The sequence below is a fragment of the Schistocerca nitens genome, chromosome 12 (assembly GCF_023898315.1).
Source record: "Schistocerca nitens isolate TAMUIC-IGC-003100 chromosome 12, iqSchNite1.1, whole genome shotgun sequence".
In the NCBI taxonomy this organism is placed as follows: Eukaryota; Metazoa; Arthropoda; class Insecta; order Orthoptera; family Acrididae; genus Schistocerca; species Schistocerca nitens.
The window spans coordinates 174,880,543-174,894,401 of record NC_064625.1 but is presented as its reverse complement, the minus strand read 5'-3'; the positions used below and the strand labels follow the sequence as shown (position 1 = coordinate 174,894,401).

Genomic DNA, 13,859 nt, shown 5'->3' with positions numbered 1-13,859 from the left:
GGGAGGACTCGAACCGCCGCCGGGACCAGCCGCACAGTCCATGACTGCAGCGCCTCAGACCGCTCGGCTAATCCCGCGCGGCGTCTGTCTCAGGAGTTCTGGGAACTGGGGTGATAGAAAACTTTTTTTGATGTGTGTATAACATGAAAAGCAAGGAAAGGGATCTTGAAATGAAACGCGGCTACTTGACATGAACTTAACATAATTATTCAACAAAAGCGTGCAAGTGTCACACTGCGTATCTCGATAGCGGGGGACAAAGTAGAAATGGAGCGAACAAGTCGTGTTCCGTTATCTTATATCGTTAAACAAACGAAAGTACCCACTACATTTTGTTTCACGGAGTTTTCTTGACACATTTTAGCTCATCGATATTTTTTACAAAATAATTCATGAGTAATTAAAAATACGTCATCTCATTAGTACATTGTTTCTTTCAATCAATGCACAAATTTATTTTATATGTAAAAATTTTTAATAAGATTTTCAGGAGTTTATTAAAATTGGGACCACTTTTTATTCATTTACAAAGTAACAAAGGGAATTCTCGAGCCCGTTCGAACGCGACTATCATATCCCCAGCCCTAGCGTTAGGATACTTCTGATAACATACTGTACTTTCACAGAATTCAATATACTATAATTTTTTCTTCCGTAATTAATGGAGAGTCTAATGGGATAGGACCATTGATTAACAATATGAAAACATTATTAACAATTTCTTCGGATGATCTCCCCGAGTTAACTATAATACTTATCATCGGTAAAAAAAAAAAAAAAAAAAAAAAAAAACGCGAACTATGCTTGACGTATACTATGTGGAATGTGTCAGACTTTCTGGGGTTTGTAGTGTTTCATGATTTCCGAAGAGCATTTGGTTTACTGTGTATAGTATTTACTTGTCTTTTGTTTCTGTTGTGGTATCTGTATGTAGTTCGGTGGTGGTTGTCTTGTCGAGTGTGCGCATACGTTAGTGTGTGCGATGGGCCTGCTACGGGAAAAGAGAATGTTTTGAATGGAGGGAATCAAATTTTTGTATCATTTGCGGTGGCAGTTTAAGTTATTATTTAGTCAGTTTACGTTCTACATCTCCGTTGTTATTTTAGTGTCCAACATAAGTGCTTTATTTATCTTGATTTGGTTCTTTATTACATTTTTGCTCAGTGAAACGGCTCTTTGCATGTAAAAGCTTTCCTGTAGGCTAATATTAGGAGCCTTCTCTGTTCACTGTAATAATTTTCACATCCTTTTTCCATGTTAGGTGGTTTGTCCCCGTGGTATTTAAAGGTGCCAACAGCTTCCATTACTGAAGTGTTCTTCTAATCGCTTATAGTGATATGACTAAATGGATTAGAGAAAGGACACAGGCATGAAATAGAGCCCCTTATGCGAACTTACAGGGATTTAAGAATTCTCTAAGTACAAGAACGACAAAGTTAAGCATATACTACTCGCTCGTACGACGAGTTATTACATATGTGTCCGAAATACGGATTGATTGGAGCGGATAGAAAAAGGGTATTTGCAAAAAAATTCGGCGAAAAATTTGTGGGGCTGTCAGAGAGACACAGGTTTGGACACTAAGTTAAAAGCATGACATACAAAAGGTTACACTTAAGGAAGATAAAGTAAAATCAATAATCTCAAAAAATGGTTCTGAGCACTGTGGGACATCTGAGGTCATCAGTCCCCTAGAACTTAGAACTACTTAAATCTAACTAACTGTAGCGGTCGCGCGGTTCCAGACTGAAGCGCCTAGAACCGCTCGGCCACGTCGGCTGGCAATAATCTCAGAAGATACGCTGGTTAGGACGCAACAGCAATTCCATGACACCCCTCCATTTCTTAAAAAATCAAACTCTCATGTATCAAACGGCTGCAAACGTCCAAATCGTTTACATATAAGTTAATGTGTTAAATACACTCCTGGAAATTGAAATAAGAACACCGTGAATTCATTGTTCCAGGAAGGGGAAAGTTTATTGACACATTCCTGGGGTCAGATACAGCACATGATCACACTGACAGAACCACAGGCACATAGACACAGGCAACAGAGCATGCACAATGTCGGCACTAGTCAGTGTATATCCACCTTTCGCAGCAATGCAGGCCGCTATTCTCCCATGGAGACGATCGTAGAGATGCTGGATGTAGTCCTGTGGAACGGCTTGCCATGCCATTTCCACCTGGCGCCTCAGTTGGACCAGCGTTCGTGCTGGACGTGCAGACCGCGTGAGACGACGCTTCATCCAGTCCCAAACATGCTCGATGGGGGACAGATCCGGAGATCTTGCTGGCCAGGGTAGTTGACTTACACCTTCTAGAGCACGTTGGTTGGCACGGGATACATGCGGACGTGCATTGTCCTGTTGGAACAGCAAGTTCCCTTGCCGGTCTAGGAATGGTAGAACGATGGGTTCGATGACGGTTTGGATGTACCGTGCACTATTCAGTGTCCCCTCGACGATCACCAGTGGTGTACGGCCAGTGTAGGAGATCGCTCCCCACACCATGATGCCGGGTGTTGGCCCTGTGTGCCTCGGTCGTATGCAGTCCTGATTGTGGCGCTCACCTGCACGGCGCCAAACACGCATACGACCATCATTGGCACCAAGGCAGAAGCGACTCTCATCGCTGAAGACGACACGTCTCCATTCGTCCCTCCATTCACGCCTGTCGCGACACCACTGGAGGCGGGCTGCACGATGTTGGGGCGTGAGCGGAAGACGGCCTAACGGTGTGCGGGACCGTAGCCCAGCTTCATGGAGACGGTTGCGAATTGTCCTCGCCGATACCCCAGGAGCAACAGTGTCCCTAATTTGCTGGGAAGTGGCGGTGCGGTCCCCTACGGCACTGCGTAGGATCCTACGGTCTTGGCGTGCATCCGTGCGTCGCTGCGGTCCGGTCCGAGGTCGACGGGCACGTGCACCTTCCGCCGACCACTGGCGACAACATCGATGTACTGTGGAGACCTCACGCCCCACGTGTTGAGCAATTCGGCGGTACGTCGACCCGGCCTCCCGCATGCCCACTATACGCCCTCGCTCAAAGTCCGTCAACTGCACATACGGTTCACGTCCACGCTGTCGCGGCATGCTACCAGTGTTATAGACTGCGATAGAGCTCCGTATGCCACGGCAAACTGGCTGACACTGACGGCGGCGGTGCACAAATGCTGCGCAGCTAGCGCCATTCGACGGCCAACACCGCGGTTCCTGGTGTGTCCGCTGTGCCGTGCGTGTGATCATTGCTTGTACAGCCCTCTCGCAGTGTCCGGAGCAAGTATGGTGGGTCTGACACACCGGTGTCAATGTGTTCTTTTTTCCATTTCCAGGAGTGTATTTGACGTTAAACATATAAAAGTTTTATGGTTTAAGATGAAAAACCCTATTTATGTTCTATCAGTTCCAATATAGTAATGAAAAAGTTTAGAAGAGGTTTGAGATTACCTTTAAAGTTTGTTGGAAATCGCTGAATTCTCTTCCCAGTTGAAACTGGTAAACAACGTTTGTGCTCGTGCAAGATCAATCAGATTGTTTTTATACGAGTATCGCCTCATTCTGTTACTGGATTCGTGATTTCCTGTCAGAAAGTTCACCACAATTCGTAGTAATTGATGGGAAGTCATTGAGTAAAACAGAAGTGATTCTGGTATTCCCTAAGGAAGTGTTATAGGCCCTCTGCTGTTGTTAGTCTATAACAGTGATCAGCCAGAACATTATGACCTCCTACTATCGATGTAAACTCATCCAGACGATAGCAGCGTCACCTGGCGAGGAATGACTGCTAGTCAGACACACGCACGGTGCGTGAAGTATCAGAGAGCGTGCTGTCCGCGTGTAGAGTGGGGAAGGCGGGGCCATCTGTCTGAGTCTGACCGAGGGCACATTGTGCTGGCCTGGAGGCGGCACTCGTTTCGGAAACTGCATGATTTGTCGGGTGTTCTAGAGTGCTGTAGTAAATCCCTTCAATGCGTGGCGAAACCAAGGTCAAACCACGTCCAGACGTCGTGAGGTTGGTGGGCCACCCCTCATTATAGATGTCGGACATCCTAGGCTGGGCACACCGGTAGAACAGAACAGGCGGCTAACTGTGGCGGAACTAACATCAGACTTTAATGCTGGGCTGAGTACAAGTGTGTCTGAGCACACAATGCAGCGGACAATCCTAACGATGGGCCTCCACAATCGACGACTCGTGCCTGTACTAATGTGAACGTCATGACATGGGCAACTACTTCTGAAATGGGGATGTGACCGTCGGAACTGGACGTTGGTCAATCAGCAGGGCATGGCACGGTCTGATGAATACCAATACCTTTTTCATTGTGCCGATGGGATGGCGCGAATCCGTCATCTTCCAGGAGAACATCTCCTTGACACCTGTACTGTGGGACGGAAATAAGCTGCCGGCGGCTCCGTTATGCTCTGGGGAACATTTATGTAGGCATCCGTGGGTCCAGTGGAGCTGGTATAAGGCACCATTACTGCGCCATGTCACAAGGGCAGGAGTGTGATGGAGTGGTGAGTTCCAGTTGACGTGAAGGCCCCCCGACTCACCAGATCTGAACCCGATCGAACACGTCTGGGACGTGATTGAACGTGGTATCAGAGCTTATCGCCCCCGTCCCCAGAATTTACGGGCATTGGGTGACTTGGATGTGCAGATGAGGAGCCAAGTGCCTCATTGCTTTCATATCCGTGCCAGAGAGGCACATACCGGCTGATCAGTGTAAACGCTTTTGGAGAGATTCTGAGCAACCCTCTTAGTTTGAGTAAAAATCTCTCGGTGTACATGCCGCGCCAAATCAGGATAAAACTCCAAGCTTTCGACCACTACCTCCATGGTCGTCGTGAGGGCTAAAACTGACTGTCGTGAACTAGCGAGGTTCCCACTTTTATATGCAAAGGACGGCTTCTAATTGGCTGGAATACGTCAGCGATATGGCGCGTAGTGAAGTGGTGCCCTCTACTTCCATAGATGTAGTGCTATCCAGCGTTGCTTGCAGCGCCATCCCTTGAATCAGGAGGTAAAGTGCGAGAAGTTTTTCTCTGCGATTTTTCTTTATCCAGTGCACTCTTCCAAGTGTTGCTAAGTGCATAGCCGTTGTCTCTATTAAAGTTATTATTAAAGTTATTATAATTTCGACTGCTTCCCGGATCACAGAGTCCCAGTAATTCGATGTGTGGGCTATTACTCTGGTTTCTTCAAATAAAATCTTATGCTTGTTAAGCAGGCTATGTTCAGCCACCGCTGATTTTTCCAAATACCTGTATTTCAGGTGGCGTTGGTGCTCGATGCAGCGGTCGGCAACGGTTCTTACAGACTGGCCCACGTAATTCTTGCCGCATTCGCAAGGAATAGTATAAATTCCCGGCAATCTTAAGCCGAGACTATCTTTGACTGGTCTCAACATTTCTTTAATTTTCCTAGGTGGTCGGAAAACTGGTTTTATTCCTTGCCTCTTCCGGACTCTGGCTATCTTGCTCGTTGTAGCACCGCAAAAAGGAAGCCGCGCTATGTGTTGGTCCTCTTCTTGTATGTGGCCGGCATCGTGTCTTACTTTCTTGGACAATACTGATTTAATTTCACCGGCAGAATAACCATTCCTCTTGAAAACAGTCGTCAAATGGTTAATCTCGGGACCGAGGTGGTCCTTGTCGGAAATAGTGCTGGCTCTGTGTACTAAAGTATTCAGCATAGCTCTCTTCTGAGACGGATGATGAAAGCTATGGCTATGCAGATATAGGTCTGTATGGGTTGGCTTCCTGTACACAGAATGGCCCAGTCGTCCATCCGGCTTTCGCTCTACCAACACATCTAAAAAAGGTAACTTCCCTTCCTTCTCAACCTCCAATGTAAATTTTATGTTTGGATGTACACCATTCAGATGTTCGACGAACTGCTGCAGCGTGTCGATGCCGTGTGGCCAGATTAAAAAAGTATCGTCGACGTATCTGTAGAAGCATGATGGGCGGAGGTGAGCACTGCTCAGGGCTCGTTCTTCGAAGTCCTCCATGAAAAAATTCGCTATTGCTGGTGACAGTGGCGAACCCATGGCTGTTCCATCCGTCATTTCATAATAATTTCCACTGTATAAAAAATAAGTGGTCGTCAAGGTATGCCGGAACAACTTCAAAATTTCTGAGGAGAAATGAGCAGATGATGCAGTGAAGGCAGCAGAACTTATTATTTAGAAAAGACACCTGCAGGGTTCAATAAGTGGCAACTAACCCTAAATAATGAAAAGTGTGAGGTCATCAACATGAGTACTAAAAGAAATCCGTTAAGTTTCGGTTACGCGATGAATGACGCAATGTAAAGTATGTTAGTAGATTTGACATACTAACAGATGCTGTTCATCACAAACTTGGTAGATATGCTAATGCATTAATGCAGAACCGATTTACAATGAAAAAATCATAGTTTCATTTGCGGCTACCAGAGCGATCCTGGCGCTGTATACTGTTTTGTATATCCACACCATGCACTCTTAACTAAAACTTTTTTATGTGAACAGTAACAATTACAGTGATGAACTGAGAGAGCATTCCCGACTGAAAGATCGGAGGAAATGGTTTTTAAAGATGATGATGATGATGATGATGATGATGATGATGATGAAATTCGAAAACGCGGGTCATCTTGGTGCGGCACATGGAGGAGGAAGCCGTCCTGTCGCCATGCAAGTTATTGCCGACACTGCTGTTGCTGTAACTGACCGTGTAGCACGTGGCCCGGATAGCGCTGCTGCTTGGGCAGTGTCAAGAGAATTGTCCGTCCCATGGTGAACAGCGTGGAAAGTTTTGCGGTGTGTTTCACACTGGTACCCATACAAGATCCGGGCTCTGCGGCAACTGAAACCTCCTGATCCGTAGCAACATTTCGAATTTGCTCTCCAGTTTCTGGCCGTACTTTGGCTTGCGGAGTATGCTTGTAGATGTAGATACAGACCTTGGATGGAAAGTCGTCCACAGACACAGAAGTAACTTCAGGTGTGCCACAGACAAATGTGTTTGGATCCTTCTTCATTGTGCTTGTTAATGACACCACAGAGAATGTTACTAGTAACTTCAGAATATATGGGATATAATGGAGTTGTCGGCAGTGGAGTACTGTCTGAGCAACGCTACACCAGCATCCAGTGAGACACTGGTTAAGATTTCAACGTGGTGCAAAGACTAGCAACTTCTTTAAAATGTTCACAAGTGTAAAACTGAGCACTTCACGAAAAGAAAAATGCAGTATCCTGTGACTATAGTATCAAAGAATCACATTTGAAAGCAGTCATCTGGTACAAATAAATGAGTGCAACAGTTTGTACCAATATGAAATGGAATGATTACACTCAGTCTTACATAAACGAGGTGGCAAACTTCAGTTCATTGATACACCAGTAGGAAAATGCATCAGTCTGCAAAAAAGATTACTCACATAACACGGGTTCAGCATGTCTTTGAATACAGCTTATGGGTGTGGGACCTGTCCCAAATACGACTAACAACCAATCCTGAACGTTTACGAAGTGCCACCCTCTGCCAGTGGCACCATCGGATGGAGCATGTAGGGTCACGTGCTCCGCTCACAGGTCTCCCTGCTTTTGTAGGGTTTCTTGATCTTGGAGCCGCTAGTACTCGGCCGAGTTGCTCCTCAGTTCGCTTTGCAAGACTGCATGCACTCCGTACCAAGCAGAGGTCCCTGGCTGCATCAGCAATTGGACGCAGATCCTCCACAGGCAGCCAGACGCTCTGACCACTCAGGTACGGAGGTGGACACAGAGCATACTCAAGACCATTGGAAACAGCGCACCCAGACGGAAGAAAGGTACCAGCGCGAAACTGCAAATCATGCGAATTATCCGAGTTTTGTGCCAGTGCATGTGCTCACAGACCCTGCAGTGGCGGTCCAATCGGGCAGAGGCCCTGTTTATACATTGCATAGTGAACGAGTCATACATGTGACGATCACATCCCGACTTGAGGAGTACTTTAGTAGATACAGGTAGACGTGTTAGACGACGTTTCGTACAGTTAAGCGAGCTTCAGAGCGGCCTAGTGATTGGCATGAAAACCGTAGGCTGGTCGACACGCCGTGTACCTCGCTAGCTCCATTGTTAGTGTTCAGTCAGATGATGTTGAGAGCAATGGACGCGAGATGGCACCAATGTGCAACGCACTGGGTATGAAGGGACTGGAAAGACAAGGCCAGAGGATTGAAATATCATGTGGCGAGCTATCAGGGATACTACAGTGACTGGCTCCATGATACAAGCAGATCTACATGTCCCAGTTGTCCGACAAACTATTTGTAGACGCCTTGCAGATGCAAATTTCCAACGTTCTTGCGTATGCTCTGTGTCCAGCTCCGTACCTCAGTGGTCAGAGCGTCTGGCTGCCTGTGCAGGATCTGCGTCCAATTCCTGATGCAGCCAGGGACCTTTCCTTGGTACGGAGGGCATGCAGCCTTGCAAAGCGAACTGAGGAGCTCCTGGACCGAGTACAAGCGGCTCAAAGATCAAGAAACCCGTCAATAGCCGGGAGACCTGTGAGCTGAGCACGTGACCCTACATACTCCATCCGATAGGGCCACTGGCAGAGGGTGACACTTCGCAAACGATCAGGATTCGTTGTTATTCGAATTTGGGACAGGTCCCACACCCACTACCTGTATTCAAAGACATGTCGAACCCGTCTTTTGTAAGTAATCTGTTTTGCACACTTATGGATTTTCCTACTGGCCTATGAATGAACTGAAGTTTGCCACCTCCTTTTATGACTGAGGCTTCGTAATCATTCATTTACATATTGGTATATACTGTTACACTCAGTTATTTGTACCAGATGACTGCTTCCAATTGTGATCGTTTGTTTACTATAGCCATAGCATACTGTATTTTTCTTTTCATGAAGTGCACAGTTTTACGTTTATGAACATATTAAAAAAGTTGCTAGTCTTTGCACCAATTTGAAATCTTACCAGTCATGTACTGCCGTTAACAATGAGACATTGCTAACTCCATCTACAGTGATACCAAACTAGAACGATGTTGATTGTCACAGGTTGGTAAAACATAGTGGTTAGTGATGAATCCCGATTCGCTTTGGGGATGGGTGATAAATGCATGCAGGTATGCAGGCAACACGATGAGTTCCACCTGTACTGTAGCACAACACACTGTCTGCACAGCCAGCATAATTTTTGGGGGAGCCATGGCCTACAGTAGTCAATCGACAATTGTGGTACGTGGCCAGTCTTGTGTTGAACACGTTCTTTGCCCTCACATGGGACCTCTCGTATTTGGTCTACCAGCGCACTTCTCCTACAAGCCAGTGCTGTTCTACATACAGCTCGAGTTTCTCAAGACTTCTTACATCCTGTTCAGACCCTTCCATGACTGGCCTGTTTCTAAGCTTGTGATCTACAGACCATGTGTGGGACCAGCTGAAACCCCAGGAGCCACCATGTCACTCTGTACATGATATCTGTTCAAGAATTGTGGGTTACTCTGCCTCAAGGCAACACCTGATGGCTAATGAACTCGACCTTCGATCATTGACACATATACACTACTGGCCATTAAAATTGCTACACCATGAAGAAATGCAGACGGGTTTTCATTGGACAAATATATTATACTAGAACTGACATGTGATTACATTTTCACTCAATTTGGGTGCATAGATCCCGAGAAATCAGTACCCAGAACACCACCTCTGGCCGTAATAACGGCCTTGATACGCCTGGGCATTGAGACAGAGCTTGGATGGTGTGTAGAGATACAGCTGCCCATGCAGCTTCAACACGACACCACAGTTCATCAAGAGTAGTTTTATTTATTTAATCGTGTCTGAGCTACATCTGTAATTAATTAATACGCTATATATACTAGATTACAAATACAAGTAAATGATAGTTATTCGTTCATATATACATTCATGATCTTCACATATTGTAAGTCGTCATTATTGTCTAGAGCGAGGCTCATATCTCTCTCCAGTGTTCGGCACACTTCACTGCAGCGTCGTTGGCCAACCACAGGTCTTGGAAAGTGCATGGGGCCAGCAAAGATGGACAGGTCAGCAGGTGTGTCACGGTTTGTTTTCCTCCACATTGTCAGGGCTCTTCTTCGACGTATCCCCACTTGATCAGGTTATCCTGTGATCTTCCCATTTGACATCTAAGTCTATTTAGGCTCTTCCAGACTCTCCATTCCAATTGTGATCCAGCAGGAAGTTTTTCTTTAATGTTCCAACTTTTCAGGCTGCGTTTATCCAATTTCTGTTTCCACATTGATTCTCTAGTTGTAGACTGACGTTCGGTTAGTGGACTTTCAACTTTTATGAAGTCTTTCCTAGATTTAAGTCTTTCCTCCGCTGGCTGATGTGCGTACAGGGGATGTCTTCTATCTTCGCACTGCCTGCTTCGTTCGGCCTTCGCCAACGTTTGCCGTCTGATCTGTGGGGAGGGGGGGCTATTCCAGAACACATATAAAGGAGATCACGGTTTGTGGGCTTCAGGCATCCCGTGATTAATCGACATGAGGCATTCAGTGCTGCGTCTAGCTTCTGAGCGTGTGTCGATCTTCCCCAGACGGGGCATGCATATTCAGCTGGAGCAAAGCACAATGCCAGGGATGATGCACGTAGAATTTCAGGGTTTGCTCCCCAGTGTGAGTTGGTAAGTTTACGGATTATGCGTTCCGTGTGTTGACTTTCGCTCTAGTTTTCTCTACGTGTTTCTTGTAAGACAATGTTCGATCTAACGTGACTCCAAGATAAACTGGGTTTGGGCAGTGTTGAAGTTTAACTGAGTTCCATTCCAATTGTAAATCCCTGTTTGCTTCCTTGTTGTTTAGATGAAATAAACAAGTCTGTGTCTTTGCTGGATTAGGTCGAAGTTGGTTCCCGTTGTAAGAGTAGTGACTGGCGTATTTTGACGAGCCAGTTGCTCGGCCACCATTGACCAAACGTTTTGAATTGGTGAGAGATCTGGAGAATGTCCTGGCCAGGGCAGCAGTCGAACATTTTCTGTACCCAGAAAGGCCCATACAGGACCTGCAACATGCGGTCGTGCATTATCCTGCTGAAATGTAGGGTTTCGCAGGGATCGAATGAAGGGTAGAGCCACGGGTCGTAACACATCTGAAATGTATCGTCCACTGTTCAAAGTGCCGTCAATCCGAACAAGAGGTGACTCAGACGTGTAACCAATGGCACCCCATACCATCAAGCCGGGTGATACGCCAGTATGACGATGACGAATACACGCTTCCAATGTGCGTGCACCGCGAAGTCGCCAAACACGGTTGCGATCATCACGATGTTGTAAACAGAACCTGGATTCATCCGAAAAAATGACGTTTTGCCATTGGTGCACCCAGGTTCGTCGTCGAGTACACCATCGCAGGCGCTCCTGTCTGTGATGCAGCGTCAGGGGTAACAGCAGCCATGGTCTCCGAGCTGATAGTCTATGCTGCTGCAAACGTCGTCGAACTGTTCGTTCAGATGGTTGTTGTCTTGCAAACGTCCCCATCTGCTGACTCAGGGATCGAGACGTGACTGCACGATCCGTTACAGCCGTGCGGATAAGATGTCTGTCATCTCGACTGCTAGTGATACGAGGCCGTTGGGATCCAGCACGGCGTTCCGTATTACCCCCCTGAACCCACCGATTCCATATTCTGCTAACAGTCACTGGATCTCGACCAACGGGAGCAGCAATATCGCGATACGATAAACCGCAATCGCGATAGGCTACAATCCGACCTTTATCAAATTAGGAAACGTGATGGTACGCATTTCTCCTCCTGACATGAGGCATTACAACAACGTTTCACCAGGCAACGCCGGTCAACTGCTGTTTGTGTATGAGAAATCTGTTGGAAACTTTTCTCATGTCCGCACGTTGTAGGTGTCGCCACCAGCGCCAACCTTGTGTGAATGTTCTGAAAAGCTAAACATTTGCATAATAGAGGATCTTCTTCCTGTTGGTTAAATTTCGCGTCTGTAGCACGTCATCATCGTGGTGTAGCAATTTTCATGGCCAGTAGCGTATTTCAGCATGATGTGGTTCAACACATTGTTAATATTGTACTGTATTTTTCTGCTTGTCCTGACTGTTTTTGTTTACATGTCTTGGTTTTTGGATCAAGTGAATTATTTGTGCAATCGTGTCTGATAAATTTAGTTTCGATCGAATGGTCCGCTCTCGGTGCGCCGTTTACAATGTGCCCGCGCGTTAATGCGACCCTGGTGACGCCGGTGTTGCAGGAGGAGATGCGCCGGCTAGTGCTGTGGCTGGCCGCGGCGGCGCTGGCGGCGGTGGGCGGGGCGCAGGCGCGCGCCTTCCCGCACGCGGGCCACCACAACAGCTCGCCCGGCCGCTCGCACCACGGCCACGGCCACGCCAGCGCCAACGCCTCGGGCGCGGACGCCGCGGCCGACCCCCTGGTCGTCGCCACCACCAGCGGGCTCGTGCGCGGCCGCTCCGTCACCGTGCTCGGCAGGGAGGTCAGTAGCGCGCCAACGCCGGTTCTGTCCCACGGGGCTGCTCACCGGCCTGGAGGGACCGCCACAGGCTCTGCGTGTACGATGATACGGCATAACATTATGAGCCCTCGGGTTGGTCTAACTTTGGAACCCTGTGGTGTGCGTACTGTAAGACCTTCGGCACACACCATCAGATTATTTGACTTGTCGCTCTAACGAAGTAGGCGAGTGTCAGCAATATGTCTCGTGGTCTTATCGTGGCGTGTTTATCTTCTGCCGTTAGGTCAGACGATAGAAATGCCACTTGCATGCTTAGAGTAGCAGATTGACGGTGACCAACTTTAAACACAACTTGATTAATTTTCACACACATTTATTAAAGTAATAAAAAGCATAGACATTACGTAACTTCATTCTGGATGCTGTTTACAATTGACAATCTGAAGTTCCTTTGGTCTTGGTACGTTAATCTTATTCTCACATATCTCTGATACTTGACAAAAGTGTCTACACATTTATCTTCATGGCTATGTACAGGAATGGTAATCTTATTAGGCGCAGACTGAAACTTGACTATAGACTATTACAGACAAATGTAGAACTTGTACAGACTGGTACAGACTAATGCTGACTGGTACAGACAAATGCAGACAAATGCAGACTGACTAATCGGAGCTCTGTACACTCATTATAATACCTCGCGCATTCATGTATCACTGCGCAAGTGTGATCCGCGAGGAGAAAAGGTTCTACGTTACCAACAATCTCATTGGCTGCATACGCGGATTGACGGAAGCAGAATTTGGTCCGTCTCTAAGGCAGCGCCATCTCGTAGTGCGGAGACAGACGAGCGCTGCGCCTGCGCTGTTGTGCTTAGCGGGGCGCACTCTAGTGGGAAAGTTGTGTACGCGCTGACTACGCGGAACTGTGTACAGAACAAACCCAATACAGGATAGACTCGTAAGTCCCATGGATTCCACAAGTCGTACGTGGCACTGGATGGCTATGCACAACTGAGGCAGTTTCCCATACATTACAGTCCAGTGTTTTGACAGCATCCCGCATTTGTTCCAACAAGCCTAGGTCTGGCAAAATTGCTGATTGAGACGTTGACTGCCACACTCTTCAAACAACTTGAAACCTGGTCGGTAGGTACTCAGAGAGCGCACAGGATAAGGTTACCATTGTGGATGGGGCCGTAAACGGTTACTGTGTTTTCCACAAAGAAACACAAAACTTTATTTTTCTAAGGACCACTTATTTACACATTGCTTAAAATAAAAATGTTCAAACGTGTGTGAAATCTTAAGGGACTTAACTGCTAACGTCATCAGTCCCTAACCTTACATACTACTTAACCTAAATTAT

The 13,859-nt window shown here is 46.9% G+C and overlaps 1 protein-coding gene across 1 annotated transcript in view; it reads left to right on the top strand.

Annotated features, from left to right (window-relative positions):
- The first annotated feature begins 12,227 nt into the window (after nucleotides 1-12,227).
- LOC126214988 (acetylcholinesterase-like) overlaps nucleotides 12,228-13,859 on the top strand; it is a 762,016-nt gene continuing 760,384 nt past the window's right edge. The window contains exon 1 of the mRNA XM_049941619.1: nucleotides 12,228-12,512. Within this exon, the coding sequence (XP_049797576.1) occupies nucleotides 12,228-12,512 (285 nt within the window). The remainder of the gene's footprint in view (nucleotides 12,513-13,859) is intronic.